This window comes from Haemaphysalis longicornis, unplaced genomic scaffold, assembly GCF_048455015.1.
Source record: "Haemaphysalis longicornis isolate Haplotype H1 unplaced genomic scaffold, Haemaphysalis longicornis Haplotype H1 scaffold_1, whole genome shotgun sequence".
NCBI lineage: Eukaryota > Metazoa > Arthropoda > Arachnida > Ixodida > Ixodidae > Haemaphysalis > Haemaphysalis longicornis.
In genome coordinates this window covers 353,026,283-353,053,705 of record NW_027526203.1, presented here as the reverse complement: position 1 = coordinate 353,053,705, position 27,423 = coordinate 353,026,283, and the positions used below count along the sequence as shown (strand labels likewise).

General features: G+C 45.7%; 2 protein-coding genes across 3 annotated transcripts in view; one reads left to right on the top strand and one right to left on the bottom strand.

The window, feature by feature from the left end:
* The window catches only part of LOC144154893 (vesicle-associated membrane protein-associated protein B-like), a 34,380-nt gene extending 29,042 nt beyond the window's left edge, over positions 1 to 5,338 (bottom strand). Inside the window, exon 1 of the mRNA XM_077685992.1 lies at positions 5,102 to 5,338. Within this exon, the coding sequence (XP_077542118.1) occupies positions 5,102 to 5,153 (52 nt within the window). The 5' untranslated portion in view covers positions 5,154 to 5,338. The remainder of the gene's footprint in view (positions 1 to 5,101) is intronic.
* A 200-nt stretch (positions 5,339 to 5,538) lies between these two features.
* LOC144154891 (uncharacterized) lies at positions 5,539 to 26,406 on the top strand. Of its 2 annotated transcripts, XM_077685986.1 has the most exons (13): positions 5,539 to 5,773; positions 7,319 to 7,386; positions 9,474 to 11,044; positions 11,628 to 11,695; positions 12,018 to 12,082; positions 12,177 to 12,247; positions 12,321 to 12,384; positions 14,071 to 14,194; positions 16,713 to 16,839; positions 19,493 to 19,559; positions 19,626 to 19,757; positions 20,776 to 20,880; positions 20,943 to 26,406. In XM_077685986.1, exons 2-13 carry the CDS (start codon positions 7,384 to 7,386, stop codon positions 21,168 to 21,170), a joined length of 2,625 nt encoding a protein of 874 aa, XP_077542112.1. In that variant the 5' UTR covers positions 5,539 to 5,773; positions 7,319 to 7,383; the 3' UTR covers positions 21,171 to 26,406. The 2 variants fall into 2 exon arrangements, with proteins under 2 accessions (XP_077542112.1, XP_077542113.1); XM_077685987.1 differs by lacking the exon at positions 7,319 to 7,386.
* Positions 26,407 to 27,423: the final 1,017 nt, after the last annotated feature.

Sequence of the window (27,423 nt, the reverse complement as noted above, 5' to 3'; positions counted from 1 at the left end):
GAAAGATTTTCTTTACAAAAAATGATGCCTCAACTATGACCAAGGCCCTAGCTCTAGCAGAAACCGCTTATGGAGCCTTCTGGAACATCACCATGATTTTCTGTACTCAATTGACCCACAGATAAGACTCAGGCTGCCAGAACGACTACCTCGCCGGCGGAAACCACTGTTTCATAGACTGCGACTTAATGTGGCGTTCACTAATGCCTACTTACATCGCATAGGCCAAAGTACAAGCCCACATTGCGGCAACTGTGGCGCCCTCGAAACCGTCGAGCATGTCCTCCTAGAGTGCTCCGCCTACATTGACGCAAGGAGTCGGTTAGAGCAAAGGATCACATGTCTTCACCCTGGACCAATTACGTTGAGCCTGCTACTTGGACCATGGCATTCTCCGTCATCTCAACGGAAAGTCCTGGATGCGTTATTTGGGTATCTTGAAGATATTGGCGTCACCGAGACTTTATAGCCCCCCTTAAGCGGTCAGTCTATGCTACGCCACATGTCCCTTAATATGACCCTCTCTTTTTTTTCCCTCTTTCACCTACTACTCTTCTTTTTACTACTGATCTGTCTTTTCCCCGTTCCCCTTCCTGCAGAGTACCATGTCGACGTACGCATGTTGGCAAACCTCTCCGCCTTTCCTTTTTTAATAAAGAGCTTCTCTCTCTCTCTCTCTCTGGATGATGGTAGCAGCACAGACACAGACGACTTTGATTCGCCAAACTTCAGTACGGACAGCGAAATTGCATCAAACCGCCTTGGAACATCAGCAGGTATCCGCCAGCAAATTTCGCTTTCTCCTTGGGTCATCCTATAGCTGCTGCGTGTTGATGCAAACATATCCAGCTTGTTCTAAAGGTCACAGCTCTTATCTGCAGGGTGTCTACTTCGTTTGGGCGGGACCACTTGGTGCCAACCACAGTAGAGGCAACCTTTGTTTCACCGCATTGAGCAACTGCTTCGCACGGTGGCATAAGCAACTAGTGCGTATATTTCGTATGCATGTAAATAACATTTCTACTTACAGAGCTCATATCTGCAGTACTATTCTATAAGGGCCTTGTATTCAAAGTGTATATTTAAATTTTTTTGTTTATCCTCTGCAAAAGTAGCATTAATGTTCCCATAATTTTTTCTTTGTTACTTTTTTTTGCCGATAATTTTTTGATGAAATTCCTAATGCCTCTGTTGTTTGAAGTTAACACCGTTGGAAAGCCCTATCCTTCCTCTATCATTTTCATACCTTACACTTCAGCATCATTTTCTACGGCAGGAAAAAAAAATGTTTCTTGGACTACCCCAAAAAACGATTTTTCCACAATCACGAAAGTGTTAAAAACAGCTCCAGGACGGGACAAAACAATAAGAAACAGACGAGGACAGGAGCATGTTCCTTATTCTTCTGTGTCCCGCCCCATGCTGCTTTTAAACCATGGACCCATACAAACTTGCCCAGTTTTGCATGCACCCCATCCCAACAATCCAACAGCAAGTTTTTTTAAAATGTTCCAGATTTGTCTCATCATAATTTAAGCAACATTAAGTTATACCGAGTTACAGGGAAAATGGCAGTCCTGGCAGAGTGCTCATTAAAATTAGGCCAAATTCCGATTATACTCCACATATGGACTTCCCATGCCTTGAACACATGCACGTTTAAGGAAGCTCAGAATTTGCGTATTAGCATCGGAAGTTACCACCAAGAATGCTACTACATGGTGCACAACTAAGAAGCACTTGTAGAAATTAGAGTAAAGTACTTTTTACTTGATAGCCAACTAAAGCCAAGCTCCTGAGTTTCTAATGGACACAAAAGAGCTTACTCCGGAAATGTGCTTACTCCCAGCGACATCTTGTCAAATCTATGTTCAGAATATTTTCGTGACTGCTTTCTCCTATTATACTATTCAGGATTTTAGAGATCTGTACAGGTGCAAAGAAGTGTTGATACCTTGCCCTCTACATTTTCTGAAGGCGTGTGTTTCCCTCTGTGCAACTTCCTGCAGATGGTATTGTAGCCTCCAACATAATATGCTGTGGTAGCACAGCATGGTTGAGTTATTTCAAACTTTGTTTCTGAGAAAGAAGCATAACAATGTTTTTTAAGCTACGATATTTCATCTGAATCGCTCGTGAGGCCCATTTATTGCCAAGTGTAGGCAGCTCACAAAAATTATGTTCGTAGTGTTACTTATAGAAAATTTCAGTGCGGTTTTGGCGGATTAATGTATGGGTGGACTAATCTCAGATGTCAGCTGGGACGGGAAGTTGTTTCAGAACTGGCAGTTACCACTACAAATTTGGCAGCGGCTATATTCCAGCAGCCAGCAGACTAGCCCAGGAGAACAGTAGCGGCAGTTTCTTGCCATTGGCTGGCTGCACTTGCACATCTGACCGCCTCAAGGGAATGGTATGTCTACCTCTGCGAGTAGCAGTGGTTGCACCTCTGCTTCCTGATAGCTATGTCCCTGGCTCGATCCACCTGCTACAATCATTTTTTTTGTTTATTTTTAAGAAAATTGTTCAGTGTGATTTTCGTCGCCTAATTCACGGGTTATGGCGAGTTAGAATACATGCTAGCTTAAAATACATACGAATAAAGCATGCACGGGCAGCAAATTCAGCTGCGTGAGAGATAGTAAAATATCGAATTCTGTCAAAAAAGAAAAAAAGAAGAAAGCTGGAAGGGCGGTCACATGGTCGTGACCAGCCAATGGTGGTGCAGTGCTGGCGACAATTTGGTGCAGCGTGTAGACTAGCCCGTGAGAAAAGTTGCCGGCAGGTCCTTGCTATTGGATGGCAGCACTCGCACGACATGGGAAGGAACTGCCGGCAACTTTTCTCCCGGGCTAGCTGCCGGTGAAATAGGAGCCCACAAATTTTCACCAATTGCAGTTACCGAAAGAATAAAGAAGGTTAATAAAATGGCTGAAGAATCAAGCCTTCAAAAGGCACAATTACACACAATAAATTGTAAGGATAGTAATAGTCAAAGGGCTGTACAATGGGTAGTAACATGTTCCTGTTTGGTGAAACTAGGTATCAAAAATTCAAATTTCGGGGGTTTTGTCCTAGAGCTACAATGTAGAGGAGGGCTATGGATTAATTTTGACCACCTAGAGATCTCCAATGTACAGTCGGGATAAATTTGAAGGTGATCGCGGGAGCACCGACCGACCGCAACGACAGCGCCTTAGCGCGACACTTTTTAGAATCAGCCACAACGAGAATATGCTAGGTTTGCTTCTCCCATGGCTGTTCCAGGCAGTGCGCGCACTGCCGTCAGAAACGATAAAGGCCACGCTCATTTCTTTTGTTCTTTATCATTTCATCGACATACTTCACACTGATACGCAACCTTCTCAGGGTAACTATGCCGGCATGCCAGGGCATTGTTATGTAAAAAAATGTTATCTGCTCCTGCAATGCTGAGGCAACGCTGCCTGCCGAGGTATCTTCGGTGTTACCAGGTTGCCGAGGAATGAAACGCGGATATGTCACACAAAAAGGAATGAAGAAAAAAACTGTGGCAGTCGGCCTTTCTAGAAGCAGGTGAGCGAATTCTATGCAACAGTCAAGAGGTGAGGGAGGGCAGCGTAATCTCATCTTCGCGAATGAAAAAAAATTGCTACGGAACGGCGCTCTGGTCTTGCTTGCTCGGTGCTCCCGCGATAACCTTCAAACGGGTGCTTTCATTTTTTTTCCTTCATCTGAACAATGGCCACCACAGTCGGGATCAAACCCGCATCCTTGCGGTACGGGAAAGCCACATGACCAGAACTTTATATCACGCACCACGACCATGCAACCTGTGCTAATATCTTTGTTTTCAAAAGACCAGAGGCTTGCCAATAGCGAGAATTATGCTGACTTCTGTCATGCAGGTCGCCACAATGAGAAATCAGCCTAATCAATTGTGAAATCAATTGTGGAATTGCGAGACACCCGATGCTGCATTTGCACTAAACACGCTCATAGCAGGTGCTGCACATATTTCTGATAACCTAGTTAAGTGGCTTTTAGCTCCGTTGGTACCGAAGTCGACCCAAGTTAATGCCCAAGCCAGAGCAGCAAGCGTGGAAGCAACTCCCAAGGTCGAGTTAAAGAGGGACACGAGGAAGACGTGCGCAGTCAACACATGACGCGAACAGCCGAGGACGTTTCTACGGTTTCAGTCGAATAATTGACTTCCTTGAAGCAAAAATATAATACATAAACTGCAAGTGCTACACACGACCGGCGAAAAGCCCCCACGACCTGGTGCCGCGCATATTTCGCTTCAACTGAGCAGTACGCTCGAAGTTAAAAGGCCGATCGCCTAGGCTACCATGTCGCTACGTGATGTGAACGACTGATGAAGCGTATCACGTTGAAGACACGAATGATAATGCATTGCGTATACGCTAAAATTAGACGCGACAAAATCACAGCCAGGCATGCAGTTACCCATCTGAAAACAACGGCCCTGAAATACTAAACACGGAAGGTTTATGCAGGGTACAGAAGCCGCCGTAAATCGTTTCCTTGTTCGTTGCTTACGCTGACGAGGTTCAATATTATAGCTCATCAGGCTAGAATGTGATCTTTAAAAAATGCGGCAGGGGGGGCGGGGGCAGAGTGCAGTTCATTCAGTAACATACACGTCGCAAAGGTGAGAAAGTGCACGAAAGAGCCAACAAAACGGGGAAGGGGCAGCGGCGACCGATAGGCTGCTTGCGGCCCCCTCCCACCAGAACTACGCGTGTCGCAGCGTTAAAAGGGGCCCGACGGATCTCGTACAGCTTCTAGTAATTGGCAGAAACGAGTATTTTTTTTAAACCGGTGTAACTGCAGTAAGGGCGCAACGAACGACACGAAAGGTTTCGCCCCATTCTAGGAAAAAGAGCTGTCAGCAGCGCTGCCCTTACAGCGATAAAAACCGCTACGGCACTCGTTCGCTTCACACAGCAATCCTTCTAATATGCAGTCAGATACAGCTGCCCATCCGCAAACAAAAACTGCAAAGCAAAATTTCAAAAGTGCACAGAAAATGCTGGCCGTCAATATGGCCCCCGCATGTCGCCAAACTAGTTCGAAAACTGCACTTCCGACATGGTACCTTTGAAGTGGAGCTCCGAGTCAGGCTCGAGCAGTAGGACTTGCTTGCTCATGATCGCCCGTGGTTTGCAAAGGACCTAGACAACGAAATGAGCCTCGATATGTCTATTTATCCTTGTTTCTTCGGCCCAATAGGCCTAGATCATCCGACCGTCAGCGTCCGATATATGAACATGGGCGCATGCGTCGAGAAGGAAAATTTCAGCGCAATCCGGGACCAACCGGGACACGTTACGAAAAAGATTCAGCGGCTGGTTGTTTGGTAGCGCTGATGGCGCCAGTAGCAGACCACGCAAAACTTGGTGAATATATTTTAGGTTACAAATGAATAACGTCATAATAATATTATTTGCTTTTTATGTGCCTGTGAAATAAAAATAGATTAGATACTATGTTTTGTTCCTTATATCTGCTGTGGCGCGTACTACTACAACTACGCTGCCCCCTACATCTACAATTTTAGATGGCCGTGCTCTAAGCGTCAGTTACCGTACAGACACTTTCGAATTGGAATGTGTGCTTCGGCTATTTCAGCCACGTTTGCCAAGTGTGTGCTTTTTAACGTGGTCTAGTCTACGCACATTAGCCCGCAGCATATTTTCAGTGTCAGTGGCATTCCTGTAAGGAAGTCCACCGGATACAGGGGGGTGAAGAAAAAGGCTACGCATTTCAGGTACGCGTTCTCGGGGCAATCTTGAGCTGCTGAGAATTTTATGTTACGCCGATGCCGTAGCATGGGACAGCGGCCGAAACATGCTACCTTCCAGATTGTATAGTGTGGGTTCAGCGCTGTTTTGTGCTTGCGACAGTTTTGCTTTGCACTGCACGAACTGATCCGATCGAAGCGTGCAGCGTTTGCCGTACTTTTCTCCCCTCTTTTTCTCCTCACCACAAACCAAACGCTGTGCTGTTTCAGAAGCTCACGAGGACAAAGAAAAAAAAGCTTAAGCACATGATTTCGATTTTTAGCGCTAGGCTGTCACCTCAGTCTAAGCAGTCGCGGCCAGGCGTTCCTGAAAGGGTAGTTCGATTCCAGTTTACGAGGGCGTTTCAAACTTGTGTGTATGGTGGAGACATCAGCTGGTTTCTTTTCAGCATGCGGTTCAGGTTATGCGCTAGTATTTCCAGTCTTGGGCATTGTGACGACGCCAACAATCCGCTCGTGAAGCACAGCGCACTACGACAGGACGCAGAGAGGGACGCGGACACGGCGCTGTGTCCACATCCCTCCCTGCGTCCTGTCGTAGTGCGCTGTGCCTCAAGAATGTCTAAATAACAACTAGCCCATCAATCCACACCCAACAATCCGCACGTCACTTCCGAAAGGGGAAGTATTTAGGGATGGTCACGCATCAAGTAATTGCTACGAATGGGTACAAGCGTGGCTGCTGCACTCCGACCACAAATTCTGGATGCGATGGTATACGCTGGCCGTTGTGTGTCGTAGTTACGTGTGTTCTGCATTGAAATTCGGTTCTGTTCTCTTTACCGTGTGCTGATTATAAATCTGCGTCCCCTCTTTCTGGTTTAATGGTTAACTATGCTTTGGGCCCCGAGGTATTTATTATAGGACTTGCACTTGAGCTCGTGCAAGAGTGGTAATACTGGACATGTAGAGCGAATACACTGTGAAGGTACCAGCAGTGGCAAAAAGTGAGAGTACAAATGAGGCTTTCCTAGCCCTCACTCAACATGTCACTCACAATATGAGTCCGATTGACCTTTTATGATTTTTACTGTGCTTACAATGAGTGTTTGATGTGATACAAGGTTATGTTACATGAATGATGAACTTTCTGTAAGCGCTGTATGTGAACTACAGAACGCATGACTTTCCTGACTTTGGGTGGAGTATGCGCAGTCAGAATAAGTTGCAGGGGTGTGTGACCTATCTTGTTATGGAAGTAATGTATATACAGTGTGTGAGCCTTTGGTGTGTCTCACCGCTGTGTTTAGCACTGGTTCACGCTACTGTTGTCTCACTTCGTCACTGCGTAGGATGAAAACGAAGTGCAATGAAGTTAGATTGCAGTGACTTGAACCGGCGGCAGACGTGGTGGTGGGCGAAATTATGATCTCTTTGGGAAAGAAATTCAGCCTAACCCAATTTTTATTAATGTTGTAGGCAGTGTGAATATCGAGCAGAACAAAGAAACCTACTTGCACAAGCCTTTACAGACACTGCTTCTGCCAATATTTTATTGTTTTTTACTGGTAGCAACCTACACAAAATAATGTCAGATGCAGAAAATGGGATACTAGGAAGGGACACAAGTGGCCAAAATGGTGAGTGACCAAGGGCATAAAAGAAGTTTCTCCTGTGTCCAAAGTGCCAGCTGCCCTTGAGATAAACCTGGGGCGGTATTCTTGTGTTTTGTCCCTTTTGAAAACGTCCCTTTTTGAGTCCCTTTCATCGTGACGTACTTCCGGTTAAGCAGTGGCGTTGGCAGTAGGTTTGTTGCGCTTGCGTTACGTCACTTCCGGTTGTTTGCTTTTAGCCAATCAGGGCTCGCCAAAAGGGACACTTTTGAAAGGGACGCAAAAGGGACAAAACTCGAGAATACCGCCCCTGGAAAAAGATCAAGGTTTTCTAAAAGTAATACAGCTCGGGTAGCTTCCAAAGTGTTGACCTGGCAGCTAGAGCCTCAATGTACGAATTTATTTTGGAATTTCGATGCCTTGTGACACAGCAAAAATTCAATCTGTATTTCCTGTTATCATTAGCCTGCAAGTTTTCTGTTATGTACCATTACTTGTGCCAGTCTGAAAAACGATGTTTCTACAGGACTTGAATGAGAACCATCATGACAAAATTTCAAAATATAGCCTGCTGCTGCAAGACGTGCTGCTAATAGCTGTCTCATTGGTTCCATAACGTAGTAATGCAGAAAACTCATGAAGACCCTTCTGCTATTAACAATAGCCTTCTGGCAAAACTTTCAACTGCATCTATATTAAGGCAGTGAGCTCACAAAACACATTGCAACAAAACACATTGCAGTCCAAGCACAGTTAATATGTCACAGATATACACAGTTTAGGTACTGTGCAGAATGCACACGCCATTTGTAGCTTATTTAGGTGTATGTTCTGATTTACAAATTATTCATTACCACTGATTCCAACAAGCTTAAACGAGTGTGGTTTTAGTGTAGCAAATACCCAATGGAGAGAGACTTTAGGAAGAACTTCGAGGACACGTAAGAACTTCTTGCAAGTTGTGAATGCGTTAGCATCAATGTCCAATTGAAAGCTCTCGGGATGACTTGGCACTGAACAGACGTGCGAGTACTGTGGTCACTGCCATGGAGCAGGAGCAGCTTCAGTGGTGGCAGTGAGCATGGCGTTGCACTGCATGGATTTCCCTTGCTTGCTGATGACTGCTGTGCCACCGGGTGGGGGCCAGTGCACCAGACCCGCATCCCCCATCCTGTTGCGCTGCCAGAAGTTCAGCTGGCATCTTTGCAACAATGATGCCGTTGCGTGTAATGTTAGGCCATCGGCCATACTTGCATCTCCCCCTTTTGCTGCGTCACTGGAAGTTCGGCTGTCTCCTTAGCAATGGTGGCTACAGTGCCACACAACGCGTCGCGGATAATGGGGACATCAGGCTGGTGCATACCTGCATTTGCACCCGATTTGTACCTATATTCACAGCCATAGGAGACATCAGGCCAGTGCCTACCCACGTTCGCAGTGATTGGAATTTAAGGGATGTTTTGCCACTACAGACAACACCGTCGCCACCTTTATCACTTACTGGGCCATTTAATGCTTTCACATTAAAAAGGGGTCCATTTTTTGAAGGAATTGATAAAAACAGAGTGTTTATACAGGTGATGGCTGTACATGTACATGGGCACAAACACACACAAATGTATTAATACACACGCTCACATGAAAATGGTGTGTGATTTAAGTTGTGTGCTAATTTATTGTAAACTTCCATCAAATAGGGTTTTCAAGTTACTTTCCCGCATTTGACTTGTGATGCCAGCAGGCTAATTTGTGCGATTGGCTGGTTCCAATATAATTGACCACAAATATAACTATGTAGGTGCCTGTAGTTCAATTTCATCATGGGTGTAAGCAAACGGGGCGTTATTTATAAGCAATAAGGTGATTAAATAATGGGTACATTGAAAGAGTGTTGGGGAAATCAGCATAATTTGGAGGTAGATGTAATGAGTGCTGAGGACCCTGTGTAATCCTGGAGTGGCTTCTAAACAGCACTAAAGCATTTGAAATTAGAACAAATCTTATGTGCTGTTTTGAATTTTTGCTATGTTTATATAAAGATGAGCCTTATCTTAGACCCTGGCTACCTGTAGCATTGGTAATTCAACTGTGTCATTTGTTGCCTTTTCTTACAGCAAGGCCAAATGGAGCGACAGGAGGAGAGAGCCGTTGCAGGCGAGCACCATCCGAGTGAAAGCATTGTTTATGGTGGTGTAGTTGGAGCTGTGGCTTGCACTGATCGGCAGATAGAGCCAGCATCAGAGATGTCAGCTGCTGGAATTTCAGCTCTGAGCACACCTCCTGCTAGCACACAGACCGAGCCAGGACCCAGTGCATCAACTGAAAGTGCATCTCTCACTAAAGAGCCGGTGAATCCAGATCCAGCGTCCAATGCACCAGCTGCACAAAGCTCAGCTGGAAGTGCACCTTTTGTGGATGAATGTGTAGTCTCTGTTCCAGAATCCAACACACCAGCTGCACCTCCATCATCGAATGTATCAACTGCAGGCATCCTGGCTGAAAATGTGCCTCCTGCTGGTGAACAAAGGGATGCTTCAGGTTCACTAATTGCGAGTGGAACTGTGCCTCCTGCTGCTACTCGTGCAGATGCATTAGCCACAGGAACCGGGACTGAAGATGTGCCTCCTGCTGATGAACAGATAGACAGATCAGCTGCAGGAGACTTGGCCCATTGTTCCTCTCCTGCTGTTGAACACGTAGATAAGCCAGCTGCAGGAACGTTGGCTAAGAATGTCCCTCCTGAAAACGCAGAGGCAAATGGCAAGATGAAAACAGCTGCGGGAGTCTCAGCCAAAAGTTCATCTTCGGCCACAGAAGGTGGATCAGGGAAGCAGCTGGGGGTTCCAGAATCGTCTGGTTCGCACGTGAATGAAACCGCTGACCGGGTGGAAGACTCGTCTCTTGATGTGGGCGAAGAGCTGGAAAACCATGTTGGCGCACCTGCACAGCCTCTGGAGGAGAGTGAGCGTGTGGCTGGGGATGATGGGGCCACCTCGGAATGTGCAGCTGTACCGGCTGTAGCAGCGCAGAATGGGTTTGAAGGCAGTGCTGAAGCAGAACCCAGGCGATCCGCTCGTGCCCGTAAACCTTCTGTGCGCCTTAGGTCACCTTGTCCTGAAACTGGAGACAAAGCAGCAGCAGGATCGCCACTTGCGGCTCTGAGGGACAGGTTGCGCATCGACAGAGTTCCACCCAGCTTGTTAGCCTTGGTTGCTGATAGCTTGGAGGTCCCCGATGAACTCAAGTCCCTTCCGTCTAAGATGGAGCGCATGAAGTTTAGCAATGGCTCGTCTGTTCCCGCGAAGAAGGCTGCAGCCAAGCGACTGGCTAAGGACAAAGGTTTTAGCGTGTACTATCGGCTGCAGTGTACCTCGACGGACGAGTATACCCTCTTCTATGATTGTGGAGACTGCAGATTCCGTACCAGCCGCTTGGACAACCTTGTGCGGCACAAAAAGACTGACTGTCCGCATGTGAAAGACTTTTTCAGCTGGGATAACAACAACTTCAAAGAAGCCACGCAAACACCTAAGAAGAGGGCTTTGTCGCCGACTGCTCACGGGGATGGAGGCAATGAGGAAGCTGTGAAGAATTCCAGTGCCAAACGCAAAGGTTCACCTCGCAAGTTGTCTCCAGAGAAAAAGGAATCGGCCTCAGCAGCGCTGAAATCCAAGCGTGCACTAGAGTGAGTCTGTGCATTCATTTTCATCCTGCAAGGCACTAACCCCACATTTCAGGTCAAATGTAAGGCACACATGAAAATGCAATCAGTGAGGTGCGTAGCCGCTGTTGGGAGGTTGGGTGCCTACTGCAAGACTGGACAGTACCGGTATGGGCTGCTGCTCAGCTCAGTGGGGTTCTTCCATATGACCGGAAAAACTTTTTCTATTCCATAAAGTCTAGGTGCTGAAACCAAAATTTGTACATTGAGCTCTTGTTCCTATTTCAAAGTGGGGAAAAACTGCTGAAAGAGAGCCTGTCAGGAGCTATGCAGCTTCTGTGTTACCTCCCCATGGCCCTTCAGTTTAAGGTTTACTGCCTTGGGGTGCTGATCTGTCCGGTAGATGGAAAGTCTCTCCTAGTGGGAATACAGAGGCACAGAGTTGGCTCCAAAAGGCGGGCTCAGTGCAAAGTGTGCACACGAATGTGCTATGGGCTTACCTTCTGTCAGGTTGTGACTCAGTTGTGCAAGCAGGTTTGCCCTTTCTCTCCCCATTTGCACATTCCAGAAGTGTGTACAGTGTGTTCTGGCCTGTGCCTTGTTTTAGGCCCCTTGAAGAAAGCTCGGAAGAAGAGGAGGAGGACCCGTCCACCTCTGATGGCACGACGCATGAAAGTACGTAATCTGCCTTTTTGTTCCTAAAACATGGATAGCAGAGATGCTTAGCTGGGCCTGTGTCACTTTAGTGCCCAAGATGCTAGGACATGCTTGCTTCTGGGAAGAAACGGTATTGATTGTGCATGTGCAGCAAGTATATGAAGTGCCTTGTGTTTGGCAGTTTTTATGTGAAATCTAAAGGCACAGCCGACATGTCGTTAAATAGTAAACAGTTGTCCCACTTTTGCCGAGATTTGCTCGCTAGGTGAACTCTGTTCTTCCAGTGTGTAGAGCCCTGGATTGTAGTACTTTAACCGTGTCCTTGATTGGTGTTCTACAGAGATTGAATTTGCTGAAGATGACGTTGTCTGGGTGGAGTGGAAGCGACTGCACTGGCCTGCCTTGGTAGGTTTGTGGATTTCTAGGCTTGTTTTCGGCAATTTATTTCGAGTCAAAAGCTCGGTGTGCAATGTTTAGGAGTTTATATTTTTCCATTCAGGTTCGTAAAGTGTATCCCAAGAGTCGGAAAGCGAAGCTGTTTCTGATTGGTTCAGTCGCATCCCAAGAGAAGTACCTAGGATTTTTTTTTCAACTGTTGTTTTGTTCTGCCACTCTTGTCTTACAATGTTAATTTTTTTTTCAGCATCTTGGTTAATATAAAGAAGATGTTCAACTTCAACAATGCTGAGCGGAATAGGTGCTTTTTGGTGAGTTTAGTTTGCACAGCGATCAGAAACAGCACAAGCATGTCAGGCCTAATGCAGAAGCGTGAATCCCAGCGTGAATACAGTGTAAATCCCATCACCCAAGAAGGCAGGCAAAGAAGCTGGGCCTAAACAAAGCTGTGTATTCAGGCTTCATTTTACTCAATTTTCTTCTTAACCCTTTCGCTGTCACTGACGTACCGGTACGTTCTCCAATGTGTGTTCAAAAATTTGCGCCATGACATGAATTTTCGCATCTGTCGAATCTTTCTAGTAGCTCGTATTTTCACTCGCTAGCTCTCTTTGATGGTATATTGAAAAGTACGCAGCGACCGCGCCCATTTTTCGTTGCTGGGGGGCTTGGTTGCTCCACGCACTGTACTCTGTCGGGATGAGTGACCGTGCGGCATGCGTGCGATTATGGGTGCAAGGGTTGTTGTGCCATCCGCAACGGGTTTGTAGGTTTTTGTTTATTCTGTTCCCGGGTCTGCTACGGCGCACCAGGTTAGCCCAGCACGCTGTTGCCTCTCCAATAGATCGAAACGTGACTCAATCGCGGCTTTTGCTCACTCATTTCTGTGCGTTGTGCGGGCTGCTGAAAGTGCCCCCTCTGTGCGCGCGGTTACTTTCGGACGGGGCCTTCGACTGGGGACAGGAGCGATGGTTCTTCGATTCCGATCTGAATATGAGCTCGGATTCGTATTCTGAGAGTTTCTCATCCGAGGAAGGGGTGCTAGTTCTACAGCGTCCGATTCTGGTGTTGAAACGGTGGGGCCGTCGTCCCGGAAGTGTGCACAGCGAACTGAAAGCATCTGGAGGAAAGGTGGTTTCTCAAGCACGCTCTTTCCTTTCGACGTGTTACATTCCGGATGCTATCGTAGTCAAATAAATCACTATGTTCCTTCCCACAGATTTTGGAAACCAAGCCGACACTGAGGGTGCGTCACGGCCAGAAACACCTGACAGTGAAAGGGTTAACTTGCCAAAATTAGTCGGGGTTTGGTTCATGTGATGTGGCTGTTAATAGTCACACTCTAGCGGGTAGTGGAATGTAAATAAAAAGCTTGCTTATGCTTGGATAGTCGTACTGCTGTATTCTTTTATTTAGGCGAGTTGTACGGAGAATTCCCACAAAAGGAAAACAAAATACACATTTCGAGGCTGCTAGTGGCCTCTCCCATTGAAATATGCATCTCTACTATGTCTGTGCCGCTAAATTTAGTGCATCGTTTTTGAGTTTTCACTGGCCTGGGGGTCAAGTGGGTATCCTCGTAGCATTTTTAGGTGAAAGCAGCGCATTAACAAGGGGCAAATAAGATAATAAGCAGTGCTCATGATTGTTTGTTTGTTTGCTTCTTGTCCTTGCGCTGTTTCAGTGTACATTAAAAGTCGAAAGCTTGGAACTTGATTAGTGCTCAGTGCTTATGAGAACTGTGGAGCTTTTGCTTGCATGATCATTTGCATCACAAATGAAACTGGCGGCCCTTTAGCATGCCCTGCCTAGTCAGGGTCTCTTCGTGGCCAACATTTGGCTCCTCAGCCTGGCCGCCAGCTGTACTACTACGTGCTGCCGTGGTACACTTAGTACACTTAGCGACTCCATCATTTTCCTCTGTCTGTGGCGATGAAGACGCTTCATATTTGCTGATTCTCATCCTCCTGTGTCGCTGATCACCTGTTATGTTCCAGAACGAAGGTCGTGTAGGACGAGACAGTGCCTTGGTGAAAGCAGCACAAAAGGCAGAGGAGTTTCTGCGCAAGCGCTGCCTGGGTATCAACATCAATGCCAAGAAGTTTTTTTGCGATGGAGAAGGTAATTGCAGATGCCACGGCTCAGCTGTGCCATCTGTGCCCCCCAAATTTATCACTTTTGTGCAATAGTCTTCCTATTAACAGTTTTGCCTTGTCCTGTTGCACATTGTGCTGTTAACTGCCCACATAAGGGCAAACAAACGATCCTAAGCTTGGCAATCTCCCAACATGTGCAGCTTTCGCTTCATTTTCTGGTCAGTGCAGCTTGGTTGCCGTGCTTTTTCATTCATTTTACTGTTTTCTTTTATTCATGCTGTCGTGAAAAACAGTGAATAACACTAGTGACTGCATCAGCCACAGGTCTATCTGACCATTTGCAGCCAGCTGCTGCTTTGCTCAGCTTCATCCCTAGTGAATGAACACAATACCATCAAATCAATTTTACTGCAGGTTCACGAATGACATTATACTTTATAGACTGCTCACCACTGTGCTCTTCTGAAAGCTCAGATTAAAGCCTGTGAGGTCTTTTCTTTCTTCATTATGATTTTCGTAATAAGTCGTTAATGCAGGGATGGATTAAAAAGGTGTAGCATATGCAGGGGTGGCAGTGCTGCTCTTTTTGCTCCATCATGCTCCAAAAGGCAGAATTGCACCGACACTGCTCCAAAGTGGCGCCACAACATGTCAGGCAACTGTGAGGTGATGTTACGCTAGTCGCATTGAGCACGGAGCAGTAGGCACTCATTCGTTCAGCTGTCATTCACAACGTGGCGTGCCCCGGTGAACTCCCTACCTAAAGGATGATCGCAGCTCCAACTCACTCGTCACAATTTCCCGGTCTCCAAGTGGCGGCGCGGTTTCACAGGACTTGGGAGTGACCTTGGGGTGCGAGGGATGCGCAAACTTTAGCCCGACATGCAGCTTCACCGCACAGCGCGCTGCAGCGTGATGCATGCATCGGCACCAGCCATCATTGTGATCTCCCCGCTTACTGTCAAAAGTAAAAAGTAAAATAGTTGTACTGCTCAGTGGGGCCTTTGCCATTTTATCTTATCCATTCCAAAGGTTAGATGCCACCGTGCCCTGTCCACCAGGATCAGATAACAGGCAGTGCCCTGGAACAAGATAGGAACCATCTGCAAATAAGTAGACTGGGGGATGACTTGGGGGAGGCGCGTCCTCTCCCCAATTTTCCCCCCGGGAAGCCCGCTGCTTACGCTAAAAAAAACTAGTTGTAAAAACTGGTACGTGTTATTTGGATAAACACGATTCACTTGCACAGTATTTTTGCTTAGATAGAAGCATGCATGTTACTTGGTCAATAATACTAATAGGCTAGGATATTTTTTTCTTTCGTTTTGTGATTGTGAACGTTTAATTATCTTTACTTTCTGTGGAATTTTTATTTGTCTATAGTCTCGTTAGGTGTAGAATGAAGGTAAACTTTCTATCTTAGGTGCAAGACAGACCATTTCGCCTAGCTCTGGTCTTGTCTTGGTTTTTTCTCGTGGCTTTAATGGTGGCATTTTTCACTTGTCTGAATTCTAGTTAGGTGCAGCTGTTTAAAAGCATCGCTTATGTCTATTTTTTTCTTGGTGATTGCTCTGTGAGCTGTGGTGCTTTAATTCTGGAAACGTATATTTTTCTGACTTGTCGAAAAAGTAATCTGCTCAGTATTTATCGAATGTTGAGTAAAATTATTTGATTTTTTTTTTTGTGCTTACCAGAAGTGAAAAACTGCAAATGAAAATCTGCTCCCAAACAGACTTGCACTGTCTCTATGAAATTCGCCTTTTGGTGCTCCAAAGCTGCTCCAAAACAAGCATTATTCCTGCTCCCTGAACTGCTCCAAAACGCTCCAGGCCACTTCCACCCCTCCGTTTGCCTATCTACTGGGCTGTTATCCTTGCTCAGAGGATGGTGTAAATAATAAAGAAAAGGCCAAAGAGCATGCATGACGATTCCCCCCAATGGTAATTGCCCTCCCCTCCCTGTCGTAGAATGCTAATTCAGTGCTCATTAACTTAGCTGATTTGCTATTTTAATAATAATGATAATAATATAATCTTTGCTGGCAAAAAAGTTGGCTCTGGATGGCACACAAGGCTAGACAGAAAGGCTGAGGCCTGTACGCCCAGCCACGCATCGTTGCCTGGTATCATGGCCCCAAAGGGAACAAGCATACAGAGGGCATAATGTGCCATGTGCAGTGTCGAGTATAGGTTGCGCGAAAAACTCTCCGAGCGAAATTCAGAGTAGAACTAACACAAGGAGCTATGACAAACGGGGCATGGTAAAGAAAGCAGTGTGGCATTGAGACAGCACGGCAGTAAAAGTTCAACCATGGGTGGGGAGTGTGGCCCAGCTGATCAGAAAGCCATAAAGCCAGTAACTAAGGATTTCAGATGAACTGAGCAACACAGAACAAAAAAATGTAAATTGTATTGCAACAAAAACAAAGCAGAAATGAAGATAAGAATGCGGTGGTTGCGTAATTGTAAGGCATCTTTTTTATTGCATTTTTCTTTTTTTTTTCCCTCTGTCTTATTTTACGAACATCTGACTACTGTTATTAGTGCCGTTTGTAGAGGGGCCGCCTTCTGATGCCAGTGACGATGCCTTCCTTGACTCTGAACTGTGGCTGGACTGTGATTTGGACCCATCCGAAGCGTCAGGGGACCAACTTGAGGCAACCGTGGCAAGGTGAGCAGCACACAGGGGTGAATTTCACGCAACCTTCACTTGCCTTTGTGCATATCTACCAAGCTCTGTTGCAAAGTGCTTTTTTATGCTTGCGTACACTTGCACTGTCCTCTCTCTGGCCTTTCAGTGATCCTGCCGAATTTTTTGGTATATTAAGCAGACAACTCCTTAGTGGGTCAACATCCGAGTTATTCCTTCTTGCAGGGTATTCTAATGGCTGCCAGTGTCCCTGTTGCATAGGGCTGCAATGTAAATGATGCCCAGTAATTCCTACTACTGTTGGCAGGTCTTCATCAGCACTTAAGAGAAGCTTAAAGAGAAGTTCAAGAGAAACTTAAAGGTTAAGTTTCTCTTGAAGAGATGGCTCCATATTATCCAGACCAGTTTTATTCCATGCATTAAAAAACGAGGTATAGCGAAGAGGATAGGGAAAAGTTTTTTTTAATTACTGCTGAGAGGCCACTCACCGCTGACAGTAACTGGTGTCTGTACAGAACAAATTGAAATGGTGCATCTGACTAACACACTGCGTAAACTTCTTTGCAGGCTTCAAAAGCTCCCCAAGGCCATGTTGCGGCCATACTTCAATTGCACCCTTGCAGTGTGCTGCTTAACCCTTTTCCCACCATGGGAAAGTTACCCTTTGCTCGGTGGTTCCATTTACGTATTTTCTTTTGTCGTTCTGTGCATCAAAGTGAAGCTTAGCAAATGTGTTTTCCGTGTTAATTTCAAAAGCAACCTATAGGTGTAGGTTGTAGCGCAAAATCTATTTGGCAATACAAAGTTTCTGTGAAAATTTAAGTAAAGCTTGTAAATATATGCCTGTAATGCAAAGTAAAAGAACACATTGATATAATCAAAATATTTCTCTATTCTGTGTTGAAGAGCTCTGCAAAGATGAAAGTCTTTGCTCGAAATGTTCTAGGTTATGAAAAGATTGCAACACCGTGCCATTGGGCAGTTAGTGCCAGGTTCTCGTGTCAAGTTGTCACTCTTTGTTGCGCAGATGGCAACTGCCAAAATAATAGAGAACTTGCGTACAAGACACATGCCAGTGGTAGTGTTGGTAAACTGCTTGAACCACCTGCTGATGCACACTAACAGGGCAGGAGGAAGTGGAACTGACCCTTAGCTGGCACCGACATACAGAGGCTGGTGTCACCGATTGTTGTCACCTGAACTGAAATCTGCCATAAACAGTGCCATCGCTGTTTGGATCTTCCGAGACATCAACTGGGGACGGAAACAAATAACAAAATTGGTGATTTTGACATAGCTGGCAGTTTTTCTCAGCAACGCATTTAGTTGTGCTTGCTTCTCCTATTGCTGGTCTTCAGAAAAGCATGATATCATATCTAAACCTTACATTGTTCAGCCAGAAAGCTGTACAACCTTTGGTGTCTTGATGGGGCTGAGTAACTTTTTGTTTAACCTAGAAGATCACATTTTCTTGCTGTTTATTTCAGCTTTTGGTCTATAACAAACGTTTGTTATAGACCAAATGTTTGTTTCACAGCTGTTTTTTTTTTTTTTTTTTAATTACCGTAAAAGAGCGCGCTTTGCAAAGTGTGCAGAGCGAGCCGATCGAGCCTCGCTGTCAGTCAACGGGTTTTGTGTGGTGCTGCAGCCTAGGAAAAGGTGTAGAAGATACTCGCACAGTTGGCCGAGTTGCTTATCATTAATGTTGACGGGTCAGGTTTCATAGCCAGTTGCCACTTTTGCCACTAAATAGTTCCCCTGTTCGCGCATGCGTGCATGCGTGTGCATGTGTGTGGGCAGGCATAATATGTATACATATTACATGTGTACGCTGGCACTAATTTAAAATAAGGATGGTTGATAGCTCTAGGGTTGACGCACAAAAATCCTTGCTGCACTTGTGCACCACACTTAAGCGAAACACTTGCAATGGATTGAACTTGAAACAAAGCCTACCGCCAGCCTACCACATGCCTTTCTACTCCCTACCCTTATTTCTTGGCTGTTGTTGCTGTTGTTTTTCTCCCCCAAAGACAAGCTCTGCAAGTCCCGTTTCAGCATTAATGTTTTGTGGCATCACAGATCGCAGTGCAGAAAAATTTATGATGCGGCTATTTTATTTGTATTTGCATTACAGCAATCTTATCTACTGACGTAGGCTAACGTGACTTTTAATTTTAGTTTTCCTTTTAAATTTTGTGCCATACTAGTTGCGGGACAGGCCCTCCAGTGCTGCGGCATCATTGAAACAATCCTCTAAATCCATTGTCGTTGGGCCAATCGACGCTCAGGGAGCGCAGTAGGGAAAGAGTTGCAGTATTGCATAGCTCTTTTGATAACGCGATAGTGCGACAAGTGGCTGCCCTCACAGCCTCTGTAATGTTAACCACAAAGTAAGGTGCCACATGTCAACCTGTCTGACGCATACTGACTCATGTAGTAGCCAAAAGTAGCTCATGAATCTCACTAGCCGTGACTTTGTGTGTCATTGCTAGCAGGGATACATGTCAGACAAAAATTGTACTCTGTTCTGGGGGCTAGGGCATCCTGCATAGGCCTGAATGTGCAGTATCAATCTTGAAAATTGCTGGGGTCAGTCATCATTTTACAACTTCGCTTTTTCCCCTAATGAATTTCTTCAATTTTTTTTTTGTTTTGTTTTGTTTTCTGGCAGAATCAAGGAAAGACGCAAGAGGCAGAACGAGAAACTCGTTCAGTGCATTAAGGATGGCAAAGTTAATGTAAGTGCACACGGTGTGACGATGTGTTCAGCTGCTTTGAAAGGCAACTCCCATTTGAAATTCCAGAGCCATTTGTTGGCAGTGCTCAATGGCAACGTGCCCAGTGAGCGTCACAAGTTGTTCAACAGCCCACTTCAGTCTGAACGCCTGCAACTCAAGCACTGGCCATGGTTTGGGCCTATTGACAACTGCTCACAGGTAAAGTTATTTTTCTAACCCGCCGTGGTGGCTCAGTGGCTAAGGCGTTGTGCTGCTGAGCCCGAGGTCGCGGGTTCGATTCCTGGCCGCGGCGGCCGCTTTTCTGATGGAGGCGAAAAGCAAAAACGCCCATGTGTACGAGATTTCGGCACACGTTAAAGATCCCCAGGTGGTCAAAATTAATACGGAGCCCTCCACTACGGTGCGCCTCATCGCCTGCATTGCGTCGGCGCGTTAAACCCTACAATCAATCAATCAAAGTTATCCTTCCTAGGTCTGTAGATATGCCTTTAATAGAAAGAATATTTGCAGGAATAAAAGGTGTCGAGGAGTTTCCTGGCATGTGCTTCTAATAAAAAATGCTAGTGCTCTCCATTATAACGTGAGAAGCGGGGATAAATTTAGCAATTTTTCACTCAATTAATGCTTCATGCCATCAGTTTCAGCAAAGTTTTATTGTAGCAGGTTTGCTGGATCTGAAAAAATAACCCTTGTATGACAAAAGGTGCATAGTGTTTGAGGAAGTGTGTTTGTTAGAATGCACACTTGCATCTGGCACTTTTCCGGCGTCACTTTCAGACATAGCATGTGGCCAGCTTCACATTTCTGTGCATTGTAATGTTCTTTAGGAGTAAGGCAGTAACTGCTGCTTTTTCTCTAAGCGCACTGTAACGATGCGCCTGCTACTGTGTGAAAAAAGAAAGAAAAAAAACGGGCCACTTTTCTGTCTATGCAGTGTTTGAAAATTAATTTTCACCCCTCCCCTACTTGGGTAAAGTTTGTCAGTGCAGATTGTGAACATCTAGCTCTGGTGTGGGCTTGTGTAGCCAGTTGCGAGGGAGCCTCTGTCGTCCGTAATGTTGATGGGGCATGATGAACGAGGAAAGGTGCGCACACTGCAGGTTTGGGGGAGAAGAACCTTATGGACTGATAGGGTTCTTGGTAGCCAGCTCTCTGTTCGACCCTTTTGTTGCCTGGCATCGAACGCAGTTGGCCTCATGTCGATGTTTCCTTGCAGCAAGAAGAGATTTACGAGTTCTGCATTGAGCTGCTGAAAGCCAATTCAGCGTTGGATCCGACCTTTGACATTGCGTCGTATGTGATCGAGGTCTGGTGCCCCGAAGTAAGTGCCTTGCAGCATTGCATTCCTGCGTATTGCTCACCTCCCCTCTTGGCGTGCTGCAGGCAGTGATGAAGGCTCTGTGCCTCACGCGTTCCGTCGACATGGAGAAAGCGGAAGAGATCCTGCTGCGGGCCGTGATTCACAGCCGGGTGGAGCAAGAGGCCAGCAAGCGGCAAGTGGGTGCGCATTCGCCCACGGCTGTGGAGAGCCGGGAGGAAGCGGAGCGCCTGCACAACGAGTGCCGCGACATGGACATTGAGGACGAGGTGCTCAATGCCCTCAACTTTTGAATGGGCGGGCTTGCTTTTGCTGCAGAGCAGCCGGAGACAGCTGCTTCGTGTGGTTTCTTTTTCTTTTTTTTTTTTTTTTTGGATAAGACATCCGCGTTTTTGGAGAGCCTTGCATATCTTACGATTTGTTCTCCAAAATTTGCCCACATGATTTTACTATTTAGTTTATGTACGAACTGAATGTCACAGGCTGATTTGAAGTTCGACCAGGTGATTTGCTCTAAGTAGATGTTTTCTGATTAGTTTTCCAGCTGGAGCAGAATGAACTGTAGGGTACATAAATGTGTTAAACACACCAGCATCAAGTTCATCGCCAATTTCCATTGGCTCAAATGTATTGTTCCAAGTTCATAATCATCTCCAATTTTAAGTTTATTGAGTTTCCGAAATGTTTTCAAAAATGTTTCAAAATGTTTTCAAAATATGTGAAATGTTCTCAAAATATGTAAAATGTTTTCAGGGGAGAAAAAAAAAGAAAAAGAAAAAAAAAACAATAAAAGAATCCCAAAGAGCTTCAGAGTTTTGTTATTACCTACAAGAAGAACATTATTGCAGAATGCAAAATAAACAAGTGCGCTTAGTGATTTCTAGAGGCAGTGGCATTTTGCAGAATTTTATTTTGGAAGGGGCTGGACTTTCCGCCTCTTGAAATAGGAGGGAGAACATGAAAAGGGGACAAAAAGGAAAACAAAAGTAGAAACATCCAAGAGACCAATTTAGAACACCTTCTTTTGTAAGAGAGTGCTGTCCAGCTTTGAGAAAGATTATACATGTTGCTGCCTTTGAATCGTAGGCAGCTGAGTGTGATGAGATGATGATTATGCATAAAATATGCTTTCCAACTTCAAGGATGCATACACGTCAAGCCCCCTTTGCATTAGTGTTTTGCAGCTTGTTCAGCACCATTCGCTTCTGTGCTTTTCGGCTAAAACCGAGGGAAGCGTTTATGACCATCCAAAGCCCTTCTCTAAGATAGATTCTCTAAGCCTTGTGGTTCAAAATTTTCTATGTGTTGCTTTGATCGGCAGAGCCTGCTTTTTTCCAACAGAATATTGTATTTGTTAGGCCAACGCCACCTGTATTGACATAGCCACACACGCGAGCAAATATGGCCAAACAGCCACTTTCCTGTTGCTCTCTCCTACCCTTTCCAGCCCGCTATCCTTCCTGCGTGTTTTCATGTCCGGCAGCCAGCGCTGCGAAACTATGCAAAATAGGTGACATTTTGTGTAGGAAGCGCTCCTACTCCTTCTTGCTTTTCTGTATGCCTGCCTATCTTGGTCTGTCGCTGATAAAAACCGCCCGCGCAACCCACTTGAGCTGCCGCAGGCTGATGCTGGCTTCTGCGCACTTACCTACTTGGACCATCGGTCCTCCTGTCCCATATTAACCCTTTCAGCCCTGATTTTTTTATTTGCAGTTTCTAGAGCTACGTACGACGGAACCAGAATTGAAAACTAGAGTTACATCCGACAAAAAATTTTACGGCTAACGGCACAAAATACCGTGACGCTCTGTATGTGTAATCTATTCAAAACATTATTGAAATGGTCGCTTGACATCAAATTCCAAATTACAAATGTTGATGCTTTACGGCCAAACCGGTTCGGAATGAATCCACTTATACTGCAGCGGTGTGGGTTCGAATCTCACCTGCGTTGATGGAGGTGTTTTTTTTTTTTTTTTTTTAATTAAAGGATTCAGATTTTTCTATACAATGTTGAGTCTTATAAAAATGTAATTAATAGGTCAGGGTGTCAGTTAAACATTTAACCCGATTATTCAGCTGGCTTTATGCGCTTAGATGTATTAATTACATTTGTTAAAAGGCTCTTGACCCATGTAATTTGTTCTCGGCACAAACTGCAGACGCTACAAACTGGCACTGCGCCCACGGCAGGAGGTTCTGTTTTGATAATTCCCGTCTTCTCCTTTGCTTGCATGTATTGGGTATGGAAAGTGTATGTGGACTAGTACAGAAAAATCTGAATCCTTTAATTAAAAAAAAAATACACCAACCCAGGTGAGATTAGAATCCACATCACTGCAGTAGTGTGGGCGCTTATATCACGCTCCTGACCACTCGACCGATGGGGAACAGGCGCTGTCGAACATGTTACCTATGATTTATTCATTCCGAACCGGTTCGCCCGTAAAGCAGCAACATTTGTGTTTTGGAATTTGACGTCATGAATCGTACAAGCGACCATTTCAATAATGTTGTGTATAGATTACATATAGAGCGTAACTCTAGTATTTGGTGCTGTTAGCCGTAAAAATTTTTTTGTGCTTTACGTTTGCCGGACGTAACTCAAAACATTGGCTTAAATTTCCGCCAGACTTAACTCTAGTTTTCAATTCTGGGTTCCGTCGGATGTAGCTCTAGAAACTGGCCTAAAATTCCTTCGGGCGTAACTCTAGTTTTCAATTCTTGTTCCGCCGGACGTAACCCTAGTTTTTAATTCTGGCTTCCGTTGGACGTAACTCTAGGAACTGGCTTAAAGTTCCGTCGGACGTAACTCTAGACACTGCGTTTTTTATTTCAAGCAAAACAATGTTTTCTGTGTGTTTCTTAAATTTTAGTTCCCCATAAACCCACAAACAAAAAATTAAGCTGGTAGTGCTAGTAATAACGGATTTAGTAATGAGGCAATTAAGGCACCTGGAAATTAAAAATTTTATACTGTACAAAAACATGTTTTCCAGATTTGCCTTAACTTCATCACCACACGAGCCTACAAACAAAAAACAAGTTTATAGTGCCCATATTTACAGATTTGCGAGCTTAGGAATGAAGATAGGACCTCCATGGATTTTTTTTTTTTTTTTTTTGCCTCAATGTCAAAATTTTGTCTTCACCTGAGCTTCTTAATTCTTCTTTGTAGTGTTTAGCTCTGCTAAAACGCCACAATGGTGATGTTTATCGCAATAGGCATCATTGAAGAACAATTGCCCACAAAACTAGCAGTTATGGTTTCATTCTCTATGCGCTAGAGGAACTTTTGTGTGATGGCATCAGTTGACACTGCCAGGGCCAAAAAAATTAAAGAGTGCTATTACTGCTATTACCCATACAGCACAAGCAAACCGTGTCAAGGTGCAAGAGTACGAAGCCCTTTCGAGAACGCCAGCGCAAGCTGAGCGTCTGAGGCGTTCGATTCGACATTTACATTAGAACTGCTGTAGCATCCGAAATAACCTTTTTTCTGTCTGCTTATTGTCTGCCTGACAATTAACATGTTCTTACCACTACTTCAGTTCTGCATCCGTCGGTCATCCTTTAAAAAATGCCGAAGGTATGAAACGAGCTACAGGTTGAGCGAAATCCACATTGGCTCCGGAACTAATGTCCCGCTGCAGCTAAATTGTGAATGAAACAGCTCTTGAAACTCAACAGGAGTGCTGGCAGAAATGCACCGTAAAAGTGGGCGCAGCATTTGCGACTCGCGAGCAGTGATGTCGGGTGGGACATCGACCGGCACGCGCCACATAGCGGACGAGCGGCTGAACTAAGCATCCCTATCGTTGCCATTGGAAAGTGGGCGATGCATGAAGCAATGTTAATACAGGCTGCAATGGTCCGGCAGGCTGGCGTTTTTTAGTGGCACTTTGCAGTGTGCTTTTTAAGTGCAGGCAGGGGATGTACAGTGGAACCCCGATAATGCGACTTTCAAGGGACCACGCGAAAGTGTCGTATGATCGCGGTATAGGTAAATGCCGGCCTTGTAGACGGTTTCACGTGACAAGCAGGCTAAGAACTTATTTAAACTACTATATTCAGCACATTCTCGCATAATTTGCTAAAATTCCAAGTTTCTAAAAAAAGAGACACCTGCGCTGCATCTGCACGAGCCCGCCAGTCACGCGCCGCACTCCATGTGACCCCAATGCCGTCCAGCGCTAGCCCGCCAGCCTTGCGCCTCGCGTGCGCAAGGTAAGCTGGGAGGGTCGACGTGGCCGAGCAAATTGAGAGGAAAAAAGAAGAGTGTGAAACTGTGAAGGCCAAGCAGAATGAACGATAGTACGAGGCGGCGATGGAAAAAAGGCGGGAAAGAAAGGAACGGAGCGACAATGCGGATTTGAAAGCCACTGATCAGCAGAGAGAAGGGGAGAGAGCATCGTGAAAGGAAGAAAGGGATCGAGTAGGCGAGGAAAGCGGGTGTTTGGTCATCACCCTGGGGTTGCGTCGTGTGTGTTTTCATGTTCGTCAGCTCGGTGGGAGCTTCGAATTTGCGGTCTGCCGGCCACCTGGACTTCGACTTCTTGCGGTTTGCACATTGGCGTTCTGCTGCCACGTGGGGCCGTCGAAAGTTAACTCCTGCCCAGCAGTACCTGCCTGCTTGCTTGTGTCTGTTCAGCAAGTGGTCTGGCCCGCCTGCGGACCTTTCCACATCAGGCAGCGTCAAACGGGGGTTGAAAATAAAGGTCGGAACGAGGCAATGAAGTGGTGTAAAATATGCGAAAAACGCCGGTTTATCACCGCCAGGGTCCGTCGTATGAAGCAGACCGCGCACAACCGAGTGTTGTATAATCGGGGTTTTTACTGCATTGTTTCTGTGGGGAGTTTGCCGGGACCGCGGTGATCTGTCGTAAGAAGCGGGTCGTCGCAACACTGGGAGACATTATCGAGGTTCCGCTGTAGATGCTTTAGGCGTGCTTGCCAAGTTTGGTGACAGGTAAGTTTGAGATTCCAGGAAGTTTGTACCGCTTTCATGTGTGTTTTCACTGCCCACCTAGAGTTGGGTGTCCAGCAGTGAGGACTGTATATGTTGACGGCTGCCCGAGAGGTTCGTCTTCCTAAGAGAGTTGTCGCCTTTGCTCATTGGCGCATTCATTATTGGACATATGGTCATATTTCAAACAAGTTGTGCCTTTGGCCCGAGTATCTTGCCTGTCTGAATATAATAGTGGTCTCTGTTCCAAGGGTTCCACCCCGTCTGACGCCTGCGAGCGTCACCTGAAATGGGCTCAGCGAAAGTTGTTTCTCTCTCTCTCTCTCTGTTCCATTCTAGTGGAGTACAGCACTTAATTTTGGGAAGTGTGTTTGACATTGCAAAGCTGTCTCTGCCAATCCTTGTCCAAGCTGCACGTTGTTTTCAACCATCTAAAATGTATTGCATACATTGTGTCAGCAGCAATCTTTTTTTCTTTGCTACTGCAGAGTTTGTCAATTTCTTTATTTTCATGTTCTCACCATGATGTTCCATTGATAATAAAATTGATTCTGTGCAAAATGTATGTCTTGCAGTGTTGACAGTTATCACGAAATTGGACTTGAGCCAAGGTGCGTCCTGTGCAATATTACACCTGGGAAGCCCCCATTACAGGTGTTTTGTTTTCTTCGATGAAGCAACTCGGCCCGTTATGTTTTTTTTGCTTAAAAAAAGCAAGCTCGCTTACAAAGTGTCGTTTATTTGGCCCTCCTATTTATTGGCAGTGCAAGCACAAAGGCCAAAATAAATGATGAGGGTGAAGAACAAGATTGCATATAGGCTTCCCAGGAGAAATGGTGCATTTCAAGTGGCAGTAGTGTAGTTGCGGGCTCTTGCTACCAATCCTCGTGACCCAAGTAAACAAAAAGGTAGGCAATGGCTGTATGGAGTGAAATGCAAGTGTTGGCAGCAGCTATTTTAACATTCAGCCATTCGTGGTTGTCGGTGCCTTGGGACTGTTTACACTGAGCACCTGGCAGATTTTGCCGATTGACAGGCATGCAGCGATTGTTTCGTCAAGCAGGTTTGCAGATATGCTGCCAGTAAAGTTCACATTCCATGTCCTGAATAACACCGCCACAGACCAACGTCTGCAGACTAACGTCTTGTCAGTTTCTTTACTCTAAAATGTGCTTTTGGTGTACATCTGCATCACGGAGCAAAAATATATTGGAGGTGAAACAGCTCATTGCGAGAAGCGCGGGGGAGCGACCAGATAATGTCACAATGAAAACCAAGGCAAACTGTAAAGCTTCGTAGCTACGACGGCGAAGGAGGGGGTAGCGGCACCTGATGGACGTAGTGATAGCGGCCGCACTTATTCTGCAGCTGAGCAGTGAAATGCCGATTGCGGTGGCCGCGCAGTTCCTTCACCCGCGGCAGGTACCGCTAGCTTAACGTATGACGAGCGCTTGGTGACATTATCTGGCCGCGCTAGGAAGCCTAGTTTCGCCTCCTATCTTATTCTTGCTCCGTGATCTGCATCTTGTCCGGTACCCTAGTGTCATAAACGTGTGGTTTAGAGACAACACTACTGGCAT